The 17,902-nt window shown below is 39.5% G+C and overlaps 1 protein-coding gene and 1 long non-coding RNA gene across 2 annotated transcripts; both read left to right on the top strand.

Annotated features, from left to right (window-relative positions):
- The first annotated feature begins 5,658 nt into the window (after window positions 1-5,658).
- LOC103973988 (uncharacterized) lies at window positions 5,659-6,297 on the top strand. Its single transcript, XR_670867.3, has 2 exons — window positions 5,659-5,987; window positions 6,070-6,297. It is a non-coding gene; the product is annotated as an uncharacterized LOC103973988 (long non-coding RNA).
- A 1,935-nt stretch (window positions 6,298-8,232) lies between these two features.
- On the top strand, window positions 8,233-9,297 carry LOC135679489 (mannose-specific lectin 3-like). Its single transcript, XM_065193303.1, has one exon. The coding sequence runs from the start codon at window positions 8,233-8,235 to the stop codon at window positions 9,295-9,297; it is 1,065 nt and encodes a 354-aa protein (XP_065049375.1).
- Window positions 9,298-17,902: the final 8,605 nt, after the last annotated feature.

Raw genomic sequence — 17,902 nt, 5'->3', positions numbered from 1 at the left:
CGAAATAATGGAATGTATGTGACTACACGCAACATTATAATACAAACATGAACTTTACATAGTAGATTCAGATATATAAATAATTGAAGGACAAAAGTATACAAGATTTTAAAGCAATAATGTAAAGCTCAACTGAAGTAAGGATTTTAATTGAAATCAATTTCCAAAGAGATGAAACAAGAATAGGTGAAATCGACCAAAGCTCGATTTTGACAGAATTTGAGAGACACATTTCATGAATTGTTTGGATAATTAATTATGCTCCAATTTGCACAAAATAGAGCTAACAAAGGTTTTATCATGGGTTTCTGAGGTACTGGCGGTACCACCACCTTCACCCCTGACAATTGACGGTACCATTGCCTTGTTTGGATGGTACTATCGCTTGACACATGAGAGACCGTGTACTAGTGGTATTATCGCCAGTCTGGGCGGTACCACCGCTAGTCTGGGCGGTACCACCGGTTGGCACTAATGGTGCCATTGTCGAGTCTTTTGGAAAACGTACACTTCGTGCATTCTAGCTCATAGGTGGTTGCACTACTAAGGTCTGATAGTGCCACCACTTGACCCAACTCTGGGTTACTGAATGGGTCTCCCATTGGGCCCAACTCAGCCCCAGATTAGGCCCAATGGGGCCGTAATTGAGTAAATAGGGTTACACATGAAACTAACTCAATTTATGATCTAATTACGATAATTAAGACCTAAACAATTACAAGACAAGAAATCTAAGTTGTCTAGCATGTCATTGGTTCATCCGAACTCCCGACGAACTTCCGGCGCGTCGTCCAAACCTTCGGCATATCGCCCGATCCATTGGTATATTGACTTCCGCAACATCCAATCTTAACGCAACGTCCGAATCTTCTGGCTCGATCTCTGATTTTTGACTCTAGCACAATGTCTAATTCTTCTTGCTTTAATCATTTTATCTTTTTTGATCAAAGTTAGTCGTGCATTACTATTCGTAAAGCATAGATTATATCGTAAACTCATCAATTGATTTCATCTTCAAAATCCGGGATTCAATACTAGGCATTTCTAAATTATGTTTATATTTTGACACTGAAAAATCTATGTTATTTGCCTATACAAATATAGATATAGCTAGTAAAATTAATTTTAAAAAGTTTACCTCTAGTTACTCGAGATTAGTTTAAAGGCGGAGCAGTATTTTAGTAGTCAAAACTATAAAAAAAAAAAAGTATTACCTAATCTATTAAAGCTGAGTATATTACTAGTAATTAAAACAGTTGGGACTTGAGCGAGAAAATTTTATTTTATATTGTGATAGTGAAAGCGTTAATTCATCAAAGTAAAAAACTAATGTTAGTTACCATTAGATTTGAGATATATTAGAGACGAAATTATTATATTTTGAGAAAATCCATACTAAATATGATTAAATCATTATTAAAAAAAATTTATTGCATATAGAGAGATAGTAGGGATGGAGGCTCTCCGCAGATGGTTGTGAAGGGGAGATTTGTTGGTGATCCCACCCATGACTTAAGTGGTGGGACCCATAGGGATTAATTAAAATATAATCATGATCTTATATGATTATCATAGGAAATAAAAGAATTTTCATCGTGATTCGACTATTGGTTAGTGAAATTGGTTTCGATTGTTATGATTTTTTGATATAGATAATATGCTCTTAGAATTGATCCGTGTAAATTTTGAAGATTGATTCTTATATTTAGTATTTCTCACTTGGTTTATTGAAGCTCTATGAGTATTTGATTTTTATATAATATTGATATCCTCTGGTAGTTAATCTAGAGAGAGTGATATTATAATATTAATTTTTTTTCTTTCATATTGAAAACTTTTTTCAGATAAATCTTGTTTTATAATTTGTTTAATATTTTATCACTAATCTAATTGATTTATATTATTAGATTATTTGTGACATATTTAGAATTAAATTATATTTTATTTAATTTATATAAAAAAAGATTTATTATTACTTTCAGATATTCAAAACTCTATATCTATGTTTTTTTTTGTTTTTCCAATAATAAGATGGGAATGTTAGAAAATAAATAGATAAACAAGTTATAGAAGAAGTTGATTGTTATCAATATATCCCCCTTCCTTTTATACAGGTTAGAAGGGAGAATTTTCCTCAACAAGTTAGAGGATTTCCCAAGTTGACGGCGGACAACTTGATCGCGTACAAAGTGGAAGTCGATAGCAATATGTTTCATGCGGGAGTGGAATACCGGATTAGCGCACAGATAGATAGCTCCAATATTATCACAATATATTGTAGGGGTAGAATCGATATTGAGTTCCTGGAGTAGATTCGTGATCCAATTGAGTTCTGCAGTGGTAGCGGCAATGGCACGATATTCAGCTTCAGTTGTAGACCGGGCGACTGTCTTTTGCTTCTTAGAACTCCAACTGATTGGATGAGCACCAAGGAAGATAATATACCCCGATGTGGATGTTCTATCATCAAGATTACCTACCCAATCAGCATCGACAAAGGCATGAAGACGAAGTGGAGAGTGTTTAGGAAAAAAGAGTCCATGATTTAGGGTCCGTTTAAGATATCGTAGAAGTCTCTTGACCACAGACTAGTATAGAGTAGATGGTTGCTGCATAAACTATGATAATTTGTTGACAGCAAATGAGATATCTGGACGCGTGAGAGCTAAGTATTGTAAAGAGCCAACAACTTGGCGGTATTGAGTGGGTTCCGTAGCAGGACTTCCATAGATTTCCCTAACTGTTGGAGGAAATCTCTCTACTCTGTTGAGGAAAATTCTCCCTTCTAACCAGTATAAAAGGAAGGGGGATATGTTAATAATAATCAACTTATTCTACAACTTGTTTATCTATTTATTTTCTAACATGGTATCAGAGCAGTTCCTCCTTGGCAACAGCAGTATCGCCGTGTGTTAGCCAAGCGGCCACAGTAACACGCTGCCTCAAGCGGAGTCATTGAAGAAACACAAGACATGGATTCAGAGCCAGTGCTAACGAGCACCGTCTTGGCTCTGCTCATCCACTCCTCTTCCTTCATCGTCGGTCTTGCTTTTCTTTGCCGGCCTTGCTCCCTCTCCCATTTGCTGCCTACAACAGACACTCTCCGTCGCCGTCACGCAAGGAGGAAAACATTCTCTCACTGCCTCCTCAATAGCGGTGAACGGTGAACAGCGGTGTCTTCCTCGCTTCCCGGCCAGCAGAAGTCGCAACTACTGCATCTTCCTCTACCGCAGCAACTTTCGCTGCCACTTCCCTCTACACAACGACGCCTCTTTAACGGCGGTGTCCTCCTCCTCAATAGAGACGAACGGCGAACGACGGTGTCTTCCTCGCTCAGTCTTCCTTGCTTAACGACGGCTGCTGCGTCTTCCTCCTTTGTTGTCGCAATCGCTTCCCGGCCAGCAGCAGCCGCAACCGCTGCATCTTCCTTCCTCTACCGCAGCAGCTTTCGCTACCGCTTTCCTCTATACATCTAATTGCTGCAGATTTCTCTCACTGCAGTTTCCTTGAGTACCGCTGCAGATTTTCATGGCCATTTCCCGGCGAACCATAGTCTTGAGTACCGTTGCAGTTTTCGCGGCCATCTTCCGGTGAAATGTAGCCTCTACAATCTGCTGCAGCAAGCAGCAATCCACAGCAGCGAACCGCAGTCTTGACGAGTACCGCTGCAGTTTGTAGCAATCCACAACAGCGAACCACAGTCTTGACGAGTACAGCTACAGTTTGCAGCAATCCATAGCAGCGAACCACAGTCTTGAGTACCGTTGCAATTTTCGTGGCCATCTTCCGGCGAACTGTAGCCTCTACAATCTGCTGCAGCAAGCAGCAATCCACAGCAGCCTCTACATTGTCCGCACGCTTCAAGTACATCTCTAGTCAATTAGCTTATCATAGAGATCTTCAAAAGAGACTGGCGAGTCGCGTGCTCGAATTGCAGCAGCCAATTCCTTGTAGTCGGTGTCGAGACCATTGAGGGTATGAATGACAACCACTTTGTCACATAGGGAATGACCTATCAAGGCTAAGTCATCAATGATAACCTTGATATGTTGTAGATAATCAGAGATAGTACTTCCCTCTTGTTTTGTCACCATAAGCATGGATAGAAGACTGAGCTTGCGAATGATTTGCCAGGGTGGTTTGCAATGTAGACCATGCATCGGCAGCTGTCACACATGAAGATATCAAGGGATCAACAGATCCAGCAACTGAAGCTTGAATAGCTTGGAGGATGAGACGATCTTGACATAGTCATAGTTTGTAAGCTAGATTGGGTACTGGACTGGGATCGCGCGGGGATGTTGAGCATGGCCGGAGGACAACTGAAAGAGCCATCAATGTAACCTAACAAGTCATATCCAAATAAAAGATTAAAAAATTGAGCTCGCTAGGACGCATAGTTGCCACCCTTTGATAACTTAAAGGGGATCAGCGTGGCAGCATTGATGGAGATAAACCCTGTAGAAGAACAAGAAGTGTGAGTCCCTACAGGAACTGAAACATCAGAAGAAGTGAACGAAGACTTTTTTTTAGAAGAGATGTAGTGAACCTTGTGTGATACTCAGGTCACACAAGGTGGAGAATGAGGGAGGAGGCTGCTGCTATAGATTGTTGTAGCAGATTGGGCAATCTACAACAGTGCCCAAAGCTGCCGGCAGCTGCTGTGGATTACTGCTTGCTGCAGCAGATTATAGAGGCTACAGTTCGCCGGAAGATAGCCGCGAAAACTACAATGGTACTCAAGACTGCGGTTTGCTGCTGTGGATTGCTGCTTGCTACAGCAGATTGTAGAGGCTGCAGTTCGTCGGAAGATAGCCGCGAAAACTGCAGCGGTACTCAAGACTGCGGTTCGCTGCTGTGGATTGCTGCTTGCTGCAGTAGATTGTAGAGGCTGCAGTTCGCCGGAAGATGGCCGCGAAAACTACAGTAGTACTCAAGACTGCGGTTCGCTGCTGTGGATTGCTGCTTGCTGCAGCAGATTATAGAGGCTGCAGTTCGTTGGAAAATGGTCGCGAAAACTGCAGCGGTACTCAAGACTGCGGTTCGCCGGGAAATGGCCGCGAAAATCTGCAGCGGTACTCAAGGAAACTACAGTGAGAGAAATCTGCAGCAATTAGATGTATAGAGGAAAGCGACAGCGAAAGCTGTTGCGGTAGAGGAAGGAAGATGCAGCGGTTGTAGATACCATGTTAGAAAATAAATAGATAAAACAAATTATAAAAGAAATTGATTGTTATTAACATATCCCCTTCCTTACCGGTTAGAGGATTTCCCTCAAGAGAGATTTTCTTTAGGTTAGAAGCCAATCGACGTTCGAAGTCTACCATCGAGAACATCCCCCAACATAAATTTGGTTTTATTATATTATTTGTATTGTCGGGCGAGAGCATTGATGACTTTTTGACATAAGAAGCTTCCAATACATTGGACTCCAGAGAGGGCTGCCACATTGCAGTGGCGTGAGGACAAAAGAGTTGGCCAGCGCGGAGGAATGGGGATCTAAAAATTCTGCACCAGGTTCGTCTATCTAGAAGCACGCTGGTCTGCAGAAACGGACGACGTAGAAAGAAACACATCATCCATCACGCAACCATTACAATGACAAGGCGTGGACTAAAATAGTCCGCTGACCATGCATTCGTCTCCCTGATGAGTCATCATACGCACGCCGTGGTTGTTCTAGAATGCAGACGCCGAAGGAGAACAGTGGCCAGATTTGTCCTTCTCCCAATACCGGAGGGTTGGTGTTAGGTAATCGCATCAGGTGCCCACGGTAAGCAGAGGAAAAGGTTGAAATCCCACTATATCAAGTGTTCGTTTCAGGCTGCAGCATACGCAGAAACAGAGCGAGGAGAAGGGAGCGAAAGAGGTTTCCATGGGTGTAGAAAGGTTTCGGTTTGCGGTCGTGCTCATGTTCTTGGTTTCCTTCCATGTCCATGTCTCCAGAAGCACAGAGGCCAGACCACTTCTCATCGCCAAGGAGAACAGTAAGAGCAATAATACAAGAACCCTCTCTTTCTTTCTACCTAAGGATTCTTCTGAGCGTGTTATTTGATTGGAACGATTCAGGGTATGTCCAGGTGTTGCAGTCACTTGGAATCACATGCCGCTGCTGCGATGGCGTGGGAGGTGAATGCCGGAGGAGTTGGGCGTACCCCTGTGCTAAGCTGGAGTGCCACCCTTGCAAGTTCTCGTGAGTTTTGCCTGGGAGCGAGTTCCGTTATGTATGTGTAGGAGCTGGTAGTCTTGTAAATTGTTTCGAGGACTCAAAATATAGCATTGCAAATACTTCTTTTATGTCCAGTAATTGGAAAAAGGATGCTCTGGTAATCTTTCCATTGTTGTGGTTTGCAATGATGTCGAGGATGTATCGAAGCACTGAGTTTGAGGATGGCAGCAGAAGGAAGATTGCGTTCTGAAGGTAAGGCGCTGCGCTGCGCTGCGCTGCTGCTTAAATATTGCCCTTTGAGAGTACATTATTTCAAGATCGACATCATTTCAATGGCTGAATGCGAGAACGAATTGGGAATTTGCATTCTCCACGACAATTGAACAGTCTTAGGATATATATATATATATATATGGGAAGAGAGATTTTCACTTAAGGAGAGATGATTAACAGAATAATCTCATATTTGATTAAACATCATAAGAGTTAGAATTTTATCATGCTATCAAAGTTATGGTTCGTGATATATATATATATATATATATAAAAGAACTAAAAGAGTTGAATTATAGATTTGACTCAAAATTTAAAGACCTGAACTTTCAGATTGAATTGATATGCAAGCTGACTAGTTTGATTGAGTCATACACTCATAATCAATAAATAAATTTCAAAGAAAGAGGGTCTACTTACTTATCTTGTCATGCCAACACTTGGAGAGCTGCTACAACTGTCATAAAAGTATATTTAGAAGAGGTTCTCGTAAGAAGTGCCCATTATTTATTTATTTATTTATTTATTATTATTATTATTAATATAAGTATCATTCTTCAACATTAAAAACTAAAAACCTAAGATTTCAAACCAAGATAGATTATATATAAAATAAATAATTTGTGGGTGAGTTATGCATCGGATGAAGCTTTAATTTCTTAATATAAAATAAATAAGTCGAATATATATTTTATATAAGGCAATCGTTTTCAACCTCATGAGACAAAGGCGAGCAATCGAGAAGGTCAATGGGAAGCATCATGCTAAAACTATTCTTAGCCGATCCTGAAAAATCAGAACACATGATAAGTAAGTTACTTTATTATTTCCCAAAATAGGAATCTGTATTACAAGCTAAAACTACGCACGAAAAGACAAGTGTGCACAAAGAATCCGACTTTTCTGCAGATCCATAAGAATGTGGAGATAAGTAAGTCCCTTTTGTGTCCGTGGGCCTAATCACAATCGATGCCCAGTCATTTTGATTTAATGATTTGGGCTTAAACTTAATTAATAACAATTTAATGATTTGAACAATATAATTCTCGAGCTAAAATATAATTTTATAAAAACGGATGAAAATATTTTTCTCGTTCGAATTTAGATCGATTTACCAGTATTCTTTTTGGGTATGGAATGTGAAGGCAATAGAAACAAAAATAGAAGCTCTTACTTTATCACAAACACCAATCTTTTTCATATACACAAAAAAAAAAAACAAATGTTTTGTCACCTAAACTTAGTTATATCAATATTTTTTAAGTGGAGTTATAATGTTTTAGTCTAATAGTGGAGATATGTCCATCTTCCAAATATATATTTTATATAAAATTCTCGTATAAGTAAGTTATTTATAATAATAATAATAATAATAATTTAGATATGCGAGGAATTAAACTCATTTAATTTCGCCTACAATAAATATTATAAATTAAAAATAATACTGAGTTGCGTCCGTCGGCGGAACCCTTTGCATGGTTTGCAACACACAATAAATTTTGATTCGATGATCATTTATCACCTCATCTGTGTTGAACACTAAACAGCGACTAACCTTTTTGGATCACCCACCGATTGCTTCCCCGAGCACACCTTCTTGGTTGTCGTTCGAAGAGGAAGACTAGCCGATCTGATCACACACAGTTGATGACTCGTAGAGCTTGCTTGCGTAGACGCTTCATCGCACGTAACCGTTCCCAACCTGCATCTACATAGAGAGAGAGAGAGAGAGAGAGAGAGAGAGAGAGAGAGTGAGAGTACGTTCCCTAGCGAAGGTGATCAGAGAGAAAATGGGCATCCCCAGTGCGTGCTCTCTTCTTCTCTCCTTCCTCTCCTTGGTCCTCCTCCTCCTCCCGACCCCTTCCACTGCTAATGACAACAACATCTTGCTCACCGGCGACGTCCTGCGACCTGACTGCCAGCTCTCCTTCCTGGACGCGTCCCTCACCATGCGGAGCGACTGCGACCTCGTGTTGTATGCACAATCGGACCCCATCTTCAGCTCCTCCACGTACGACGAGGGTGCCTTTAACTGCAGCGCCGTCCTCAACCAATACGGCCAAATCGTCATCTCCAACCCCCTCACCGGCCGCGTCCTTTGGGTCTCTGGGGATCCCGGCCCCCAAGGCAAGTACGCCGCCGTCCTCAAGCCCGACGGAAACCTGGGCATCTACGGCCCGCCCATCTGGTCCACGCTTCCAGTCGTCACCGAGGGCCAAGATAACCCCGTGGGAGAGGTGAATTCAGTGACGGCGCCGCTGAAGAACACCTTGTTCTCCACCGAGATCCTCGAAGAGAAAGGCGAGCTGACAACCAGGGATTACACTCTCGCCATGGATGATTCTTGCAGTCTGAACCTGCAGAGAGGAAGTGAGCAATACCTCTGGGTTTCTGGAACGGCAGGCCTCGGTGCTCACTGCTTCCTTAGGCTCAACCGCTTGGGGCAGCTCACCATCAAGGACGACAGGTATAACACCCTGTGGTCGACGGCGCCGTCGTCACAGGGTGAGGGCGAGTACGTGCTTATCCTCCAATACAACGGACAAGCTGCCGTCTACGGGCCTATGTTCTGGGCTGCTGACGCCGAAGACGCCGATGTCACTCGAATCTCTTCTTCGCCAAAGTCTCAGCCGATGTCTCCACAGCCAATGCCTTCACAGCCGGTGTCTCCACAGCCGATGTCTCCACAGCCAATGCCTTCACAGCCGCTGTCTCCGCAGCCGATGCCTTCACAGCCGGTGTCTCCACAGCCGATGTCTCCACAGCCAATGCCTTCACAGCCGCTGTCTCCGCAGCCGATGCCTTCACAGCCGATGTCTCCGCAGCCGATGCCTTCCATGACCATGAATTTTTAGGCCACGTGTAACCACAAGTAATAAACGACAGCATGCGAGTCTCATCTTTGGAACGTATGTAACTTGCGAGACGAGTAATAAACGTACGAACTAATTAGCGTGGTTGTACGTGTCGGGAAGGAACGTGTTAAAGCCGAATAATTCTTTCACTATTTGTATATCAAAATAGGTTCCTCATCCAAATACCAATTTGATATTCAAATGAAAATATCATATCAACCAGCACAGCATAAACAATAGAGTAAAAATCAATCACCAAATCTTTTTAACGTGAAAAACTCAATGTGGGAAAAACCACGGAACCATAGTCCACCTCAAACTTCCACTATCAATAATAATGATAACATGTTTACAGTAGGACTTCTATAGAATAACTAGAGGATCAGAATAGCATCAAGATCATAGATCTTGGCTCAAGAATAGCATATCTTCATCGTATAGGATGTATCTCCTCAAAAGAGAATTCTAGGTCTCACAAAATAAATATCGCAGGAAAGTACCTTAGAGAGGGTAAACTGCAGATCAACACCGTTAGGATTGTAGAGTTTACTACAAGGATTCTCCACATAAAATTTCGACCAAAACTGATAACGTTTGGCCACCGATCGTCAAGCAGAAAATTCAGAAACCTAATCTTTCTCTCTTTATTTCTCTCTCCTCTTTCCTCTGCACGCCGCACGCTCTGATATATTTTTCTCACCTTCTCTCTCCTCTTTTTAATTTTTTTCATGATTTGGGCTCAATGGGTCTAATTGTCCAAGCCCACATATGGGCTAGACCCAACAATTCTCCCCCTCCAACTCATATGGTGGGTTGTACCAAGCCCGCTCTTCACCTACATGCTTTAAGCTTCTCCTTAGGCAAAGACTTTGTCAATATATCTGAACCATTCTCATTGGTATGCACATTTTCCAACTGTAATTCTTTCATCTCAAGCACATCACGAATCCAGTAATATCTCACATCAATATGCTTGGATGTAGAATGATATGTTGAATTCTTGGAGAGGTGAATGACGCTCTGACTATCACAGTAAACAGTATATCCTTCCTATTTCAAGCCTAATTCCTGTAGAAACTTTTTCATCCATAAAGCTTCCTTGTAGGCTTCAGTAATTATTATGTATTCTGCTTCTGTGGTTGATAGAGCTACACACTTCTGTAACTTAGACTGCCAAGAGACTGCTCCTCCTACAAATGTCATCAAGAATCCCAAAGTGGACTTCCTGGAATCAATATCACCTGCCATGTCTGCATCTGTATAACCTTCTAACACAGGTTCATCACTGCCAAAACATAAATACAACCTGGAAGTACCTCTTAGATATCTTAATATCCATTTCACTGTTGCCCAATGTTCCTTTCCAGGATTAGAGAGAAATCGGCTGACAACTCCAACTGCATGAGCTATATCTGGCCTAGTACAAACCATAGTATACATCAAATTGCCTACTGCAGATGAGTAAGGCACTCTGGACATTTCTTCTTTTTCTTTCTCACTTGTAGGATATTGTTTCGAATTAAGCTTGAAATGACCTGCAAGTGGGGAACAAACTGCTTTGGCTTTACTCATATTGAATCTTTCAAGAACCTTTTCAATGTAAGTCTCCTGAGATAGCCAAATCTTTCTTTTCTTCCTATCACGAAGAATCTTCATGCCAAGTATTTGTTTCACCGATCCTAAGTCTTTCATGGCAAAAGACTTACTTAGCTCTCTTTTAAGCTTTCCGATTTTTCTAACATCATGGCTAACAATCAGCATATCATCAACATATAGCAGTAAAATAATAAAATCATCATTTGAAAATTTCTTCGTAAACACACAATGATCAAATGTGGTTCTATCATACTTCTTGTACCACTGTCTAGGTGCTTGTTTGAGTCCATATAAGCTTTTCTTAAGCTTACATACCAGATTTTCTTTTCCCTTGATTTTGAAACTTTCTGGTTGCTCCATGTAAATTTCTTCTTCTAGGTCACCATGAAGAAATGCTGTTTTTACATCAAGTTGCTCAACTTCTAAATTCAAGCGGGCAGCCAAACCAAGAACAACTCGGATAGAGGATATTTTTACAACCGGAGAAAATATTTCTTCAAAGTCAATACCTTTCTTCTGACTGAATCCTTTCACAACTAGTCGTGCCTTGTATATCTGTTGTGAGCTATTATTTTCGGTCTTCAATTTATAAACCCACTTAATCTTGAGAGCTTTCTTCTCTTTAGGCAACTTTACCAAGTCATAGGTGTGGTTCTCAAGCAGGGATCTCATCTCTTCTTGCATGGCTTTAACCCACTCATTCTTAGTCTCATGTAGAATAGCTTCTTGGTAAATTTCTGGCTTTCCCCCGTCAGTAAGCATAACATACTCATATGGAGGATATCTGGTAGAGGGTTGTCGCTCTCTAGTGGATCTTCTCAATGGAATCTCAATTGGTGGTGGAGGTAGCTGTTCAGTTGGTTCAGCATCATCAATTGTAGGTGTATCATCACTTACATTCTCACCATGATCTTCTTGTTCATCTCCCCCATGATCATCATGAACTACAGGTGAAGGAACTGGACCCAAACTCCAAGGAATATAAACAGAGGTTTCTGGCTTCTCAATATTATCACCATCATCAAACAATTGGTCTTCAAGAAACACAACATCTCTGCTTCTAATAATCTTCTTGTTCACTAGATCCCATGTACCCAAACTCTTCATGACCATATCCCAAGAAGATACATGCTTTTGCCTTATTATCAAGCTTGGACCTCTCATCTTTGGGAATATGAACAAATGCTTTACACCCAAAGACTCTCAAATGATTATAAGATATATCTTTTCCTCTCTATACTCTCTCTGGAACATCACCTTGTAGAGGAACTGATGGAGAAAGATTTATCAGGTCAACTGTAGTTCTCATAGCCTCCCCCCAAAATGACTTTGGTAACTTGGCGTGAGAAAGCATATACCTAATCCTTTCTTCAATGGTTCTGTTCATCCTTTTTGCCACACCGTTCTGTTGAGGAGTTTTAGGAACTGTTTTCTCAAGCCTGATACCATGAAACCTGCAATAATTCTCAAAAGGACCCTTGTACTCGCCACCATTATCTGATCGAATACACTTTAGTTTTCTGCCAGTTTCTCTTTCAACACTAACATGAAACTCCTTGAAAGCATCGAGTACATGGTTTTTAGATTTCAAAGCAAAAGCCCACACTTTTCTAGAATGGTCATCAATAAAAGTAACAAAATAAACAGCACCTCCAAGAGTTCTAGTTTGCATAGTACACACATCAGTATGAACTAAATCAATAATATCTGATCTTCTAGATGATGGATATGTCTGAAATGCAACTCTATGTGTTTTTCCAACTAAGCAATGATCACAAGATTTAAGAGATGTACCTTGCAACTTTGGTAAGAACTGCTTTCTAGCAAGAGTTTGAAGTCCCTTCTCGCTGATATGTCCAAGCCTCTTATGTCAAAGATCTATACTTTCACCTTTTCGAATTACATTAATCTCTCCTTTGTGTAGCTTAGCTTCCATGACATAAAAAGAGTTAATCTTCTTTCCTTTTGCCACAATTAGAGAACCTTTAGTGAGTTTCCATTTACTTTCACCAAAATAATGTGCAAAGCCTTCATCATCAAGTCTACCTGTAGATATCAAGTTAAGACAAATATCTGGAACATGCCTTACATCTTTGAGTATTAATTTGCTCCCAATACTGGTCTCCAAGCATATATCTCCAATACCCACAATCTTAGATGTACCACTGTTTCCCATTCTGACATTACCAAAATCACCAGTAGTGTAACATCCCCCATTTTTGAAAATTTAGTAAAATATTTGTTTGTAAAAATAAGGATTATTTAATAATTATTTTATATTAAATAATATTATATTAAAGTTTATGGCTAAGGACCTAAGAGTAAATATTAAAATTTTGATATGATTTATAGAATATTCAGAATTGAGTAAATAAAAAAAAAACAAAATAAAAAAAAAAAAATAGTGGACATGTGTCACTAGCTAACCTAAGGTTGGTGCCACTTATCTTTGCTCTAAAGATGACACCTAGCCCCTTTCATGCATGCATGACACCTTGCAACTTTTGCATTAGCCAAAACCCAAATAATTAGATGAAAAGTTAAAGAAAACAAACCTGAAGAGTTGCAGCCAACGTGAGTTTGAGAAGAGAAGGGAAGAAGAAGAAGAAGAAGAGGAATTGAAGAAGAAGATTTGATTGAGGTTTTGCATCAACTCCCCCCATTTGGGAATCAAATTTGTTTAAGGCAAGTGTCCTAACCTCTTCCTACAGAATTCCTAATCTCTGTTTTCCTTTTAATTCTTCATAAATGCAAAAGATTTCAGCTTAGTACCAAACCGTTCTTTCCTTTTGATACAAAGCCATGAATCTGAAATTTTTCGGTAATCTGACTTCTGTACATTGTTTTTGACCTAACTTTTAGCACTAAACTCTGATTTAGGTAAAACCTATTCCATTTGAAAGTAGACTCAAATATCTTTATTTTGACACTAAGATTTAATGATTTGGAGTTTAAATGCCTACTAAGACTTCTGTTTCAATTAACCCTACAGATTCTGCAAAATAGAGACTGAAATTTCTGACCTCTTGTTGCTTAACTACTTATAACTTTCTGCTGTGAACTCAGATTCATACAAAGTATGATTTATTCGAAGCTCGACTCAAAATGCTTTCTTTATATACCTGATTTGAAATTTTCGGAGAATAATTGCTAACTAAAACATCTGCTTTCATCGACCCAATGAATTCAGTAAAACAGAGCAAATATTTTCAGACCTTTGGCTACGAAATTATCTGTAACTCCCTGTTGTAAATTCCAATTCTTGTCAAACTTAATTTTCCTAAAATTAGATTGATAAAGCTTTCTAATGACACATATTTTGCATAAATTGGAGCATAATTGGTTATCGAAATAGTTCATACAATGTCCCTATCAAATTCTGCCAGAATCGAGCTTTGGTCGATTTCGGCTCTCCTTGTTTCTTCTCTTTGGAAATCGATTTCGGCAAACACTCTTCAGTTAAGCGTTACATTATTACCTTAAATTCCTGTATACTTTTGTCCTTTATTTATTTGTCTGCAGCTATCATCTAAAGTTCATGTTTCCAGCGTAATGATTCGGCACATGCATCCCATTGTTCCGCATTTGCTTTCGATATGTGCCTGTTCCAGTTTCATTTCTTTGGATATTGAATTCATCTAACTTTCTTATTTCAATTGAGCCATATGTGATTTCTTGAAATCCTTGTATACTCCTGCTTTTGTTTCCTTTTAAATCTGAATACATTTGTGAAAGATTCTGTTTGTATCGTATTGACTCGAAAGGCATATGTACATTTCGTTGTTCCGCATGTGCTTCTGATATGTGTCAATGTTATTGTTCATACTACACTTTTGTACTCTGGTGTCTTGTGGGATATTGTGAACCTTTGCCAGAAATGGTAAAGGGAGTTATGCTTAGAGCCCGCGATTGCTCTGCCGGCCCCATTGACTTCACTCAGACGTGGGTGGATGGAGCTCCCAGACGTGGGAGACTTATGCGTGGTCATCCAGAAATGGATGGACCATATTATGTTATGATCCCACTTCACCTTCTATCTGTTTGATATAAAATTCAGAGCCGACCTAGCACTTGGGCAGGGTGAGAGGGCTCGAGTAGGAAAGGGCTACCCGTGGATGGAGTCGAGAACTCATCACGGCGTGGAGCCACCACTGAGTTAATCCTCACATGCAGTATGCTAGAGTACGACGTCTGAGCTTCTATTTCGTATTTGTTCTTTGATATATTCTAAAATGCTTCTTATGCTTCCGAAATATTTCCATATGCCATTGATATGTTCTGAAGCATTTCATTCACCATTGATATGTTCCGAATATTTTCATATGCCATTGATATCTAAAATGCTCTTTACGTCCTTGTTATGCCTTGAAATTACCATATGTCATCGATATGCTCCTTATGCCAATGATATGCTCCAATTTCCTTTCTCCTATTGTTATGTCTAATGCCTGTTTTTGAACGAGGTAAACCTTTGTGATTTTATATCAAATGAGATGACTTCAAATGAAGACTTGTATTTCTACTTTTGTATCTTGATACTAAGCTTGCTTGAACTTCTCCTATCGCCATGGATATGTTAGACGCTTGCTGAGCTCTTTATGCTCACCCCGTTGCTATATAAATTTTTCAGGGTAGCTTGTCACGCACTGAAAAGCTAAAATTGGGTTAAAGCAATGAAAGGCTAGAAGATTTTTTGAGCTAATCTTTGTTGGATGATGGTTTTTGTTGTATAGTAAACTTTACTTCTGATGTAATGTTAAAGATCTTTTGATACTTATGTGTTGTAAAATGTCAAAGGACCGCTCATGTGTATGGAATGATAAGTTTAATATGTGTAAGGATAAGTACTCATGGTAAATAATTATCTTTTTGTGATTGTATATACTTCTATGATTATGGATTTGTGGTGTAGTTGATGTTTAGTTGAGTTGTCTTTGGATTTTGTGAATCTCTGAGCGAAGTGGATTATGATTATGTAATGTACAGGTTTATGAATTGTGAATAGTGATAGATTGAATGATTCTTAGTATCCTCAAATTGTTAGATTGGATCCTGGATTAAATTGATGATCAATTATAATATTATTGATTTTTTTTAGACAGGGTCACACTTCCTGAATGTGATAATTCAGGGGGGGGCGTGACAAGTAGTGTAAGATCTAAAGAAATCACCATGAGAAGTGACATGAAATGAAGTACCAGAGTCAATTACCTAATTACTATCCTGAACTACAAGACTAACACAACCTTCATCACAGACAATAGTGATATTACCTTCAGCAGCAACTGTATTGGTCTCTTTCTCATTTTTCTTCATTTCATTCTGTTCTCGCTTCCAAAATCTACACTCTTTCTTCATGTGACCTGGTCTATTACAGTGAAAACATTTGATATTTCTTCTAGACTTGGATCTTCCTCTATATCCATGTGGGTTTCTGCTATGACTTCTTCCACGTCTTTCTTGTTTTTCAGTACAAATGTCCCAGAAGAAGATTCACCTTGTTCTTTTCTTCTGGCATCTTCATTTAGCAAACTGTCTTTAACCATATCAATAGTTAGAGTTCCCTCTGGCGTGGAGTTACAAATAGTCACCACATACGTTTCCCAACTTTCTAGTAAAGAGCTGAGAAGTAACAATCCCTGCATCTCATCATCTATATTCATTTTCATAGCAATCAACTTGTTTGCAAGACTCTGAAATAGGCTTATGTGCTCAACAATGTTACCAACATCTTTATACTTCAAATTTACAAGTCTTCTGAGGAGAGAAATTCTATTTCCCACTGTCTTTTTCGCAAAGAGGTTTTCTAACCTTTGCTAAATAACATCAGCTTTGGTTTCATCAGAAATATGCTTATGCAAGTTTATATCCATCCATCTTCTAATATAGGCAATAGCTTTTCTATGTTGAACTTCCCATTCTTCATCGTCCATAGTAGAAGGTTTATCTTTAACCTTGATAGGCTTATACAAATCTTTGCAATATAGCAAATCTTCCATCAAACGTCTCCAAGTGGAATAATTTGATGAGTTCAATTTAATCATACCATCTGATTGCTCCATTTCAATCATACAAGAAAACTAACACCAAACAACCTGTTGCTCTGATACCACTTGTTGGGAAGAAACCTATTAAAGCGGAATAATTCTTTCCCTCTTTGTGTATCAAAATAGGTTCCTCATCAAAATACCAACTTGATATCCAAATGAAAATATCATATCAACCAGTACAGCATAAACAATAGAGTAAAAATCAATCACACAGTGAGACCAAATCTTTTTAACGTAGAAAACCCAATGTGGGAAAAACCACGGGACCGTAGTTCACCTCAAACTTCCACTATCAATAATAATGATAACAGGTTTATAGTAGGACTTCTCTAGAATAACTAGAGGATCAGAATAATATCAAGATCATAGATATTGGCTCAAGAATAACATATCTTCATCGTATATAGGATGGATCTCCTCAAAAGAGAATTCTAGGTCTCATAAAATGGATATCGTAGGAAAGTACCTTAGAGAGGGTAAACTACAGATCAACACCGTTAGGATTGTAGAGTTTACTGTAAGAATTCTCCACATAAAATTTGGACTAAAACTGACAACGTTTGACCTCCGATCGTCAAGCAGAAAACTCAGAAATCTAATCTTTCTCTCTCTATTTCTCTCTCCTTTTTCCTTTACGAGTCGCAAGCTGCACGCTGCAAGATCGGATCAATTTTCCTCATATTCTTTTTTTTTTTCTTTTGTTTGCTGATTTGAGTTCAATGAGCTCAATTATCCAAACTCACGTATGGGCCGGATCCAACAATGAATTTGCATGTACCCCAACTGCGCGTAGAGTGACCGAGCTTAATGTTACAACATGTACAAAGAAGCTATAGCTGTACGAACGTACATAGTATTCGCCTTTAATAACTTTTGGAGCTGAGGCTGATGGCTCCCATCTTCTCCTCCATGGAACAGGTGAACTATTTCAACCGGAGGTGTGGGGATAAAGGTTAATG

Source organism: Musa acuminata, chromosome BXJ1-1 (assembly GCF_036884655.1).
Source record: "Musa acuminata AAA Group cultivar baxijiao chromosome BXJ1-1, Cavendish_Baxijiao_AAA, whole genome shotgun sequence".
NCBI classification, from domain to species: domain Eukaryota; kingdom Viridiplantae; phylum Streptophyta; class Magnoliopsida; order Zingiberales; family Musaceae; genus Musa; species Musa acuminata.
Note: the sequence above shows the minus strand (reverse complement) of the source record. Positions and strands in the feature narration are given on the sequence as shown.

What these genes read in the sequence shown, in the direction of transcription:
- LOC135679489 (XM_065193303.1), top strand. Translation starts at nt 8,233, where the DNA reads ATGGGCATCCCCAGTGCGTGCTCTCTTCTTCTCTCCTTCCTCTCCTTG.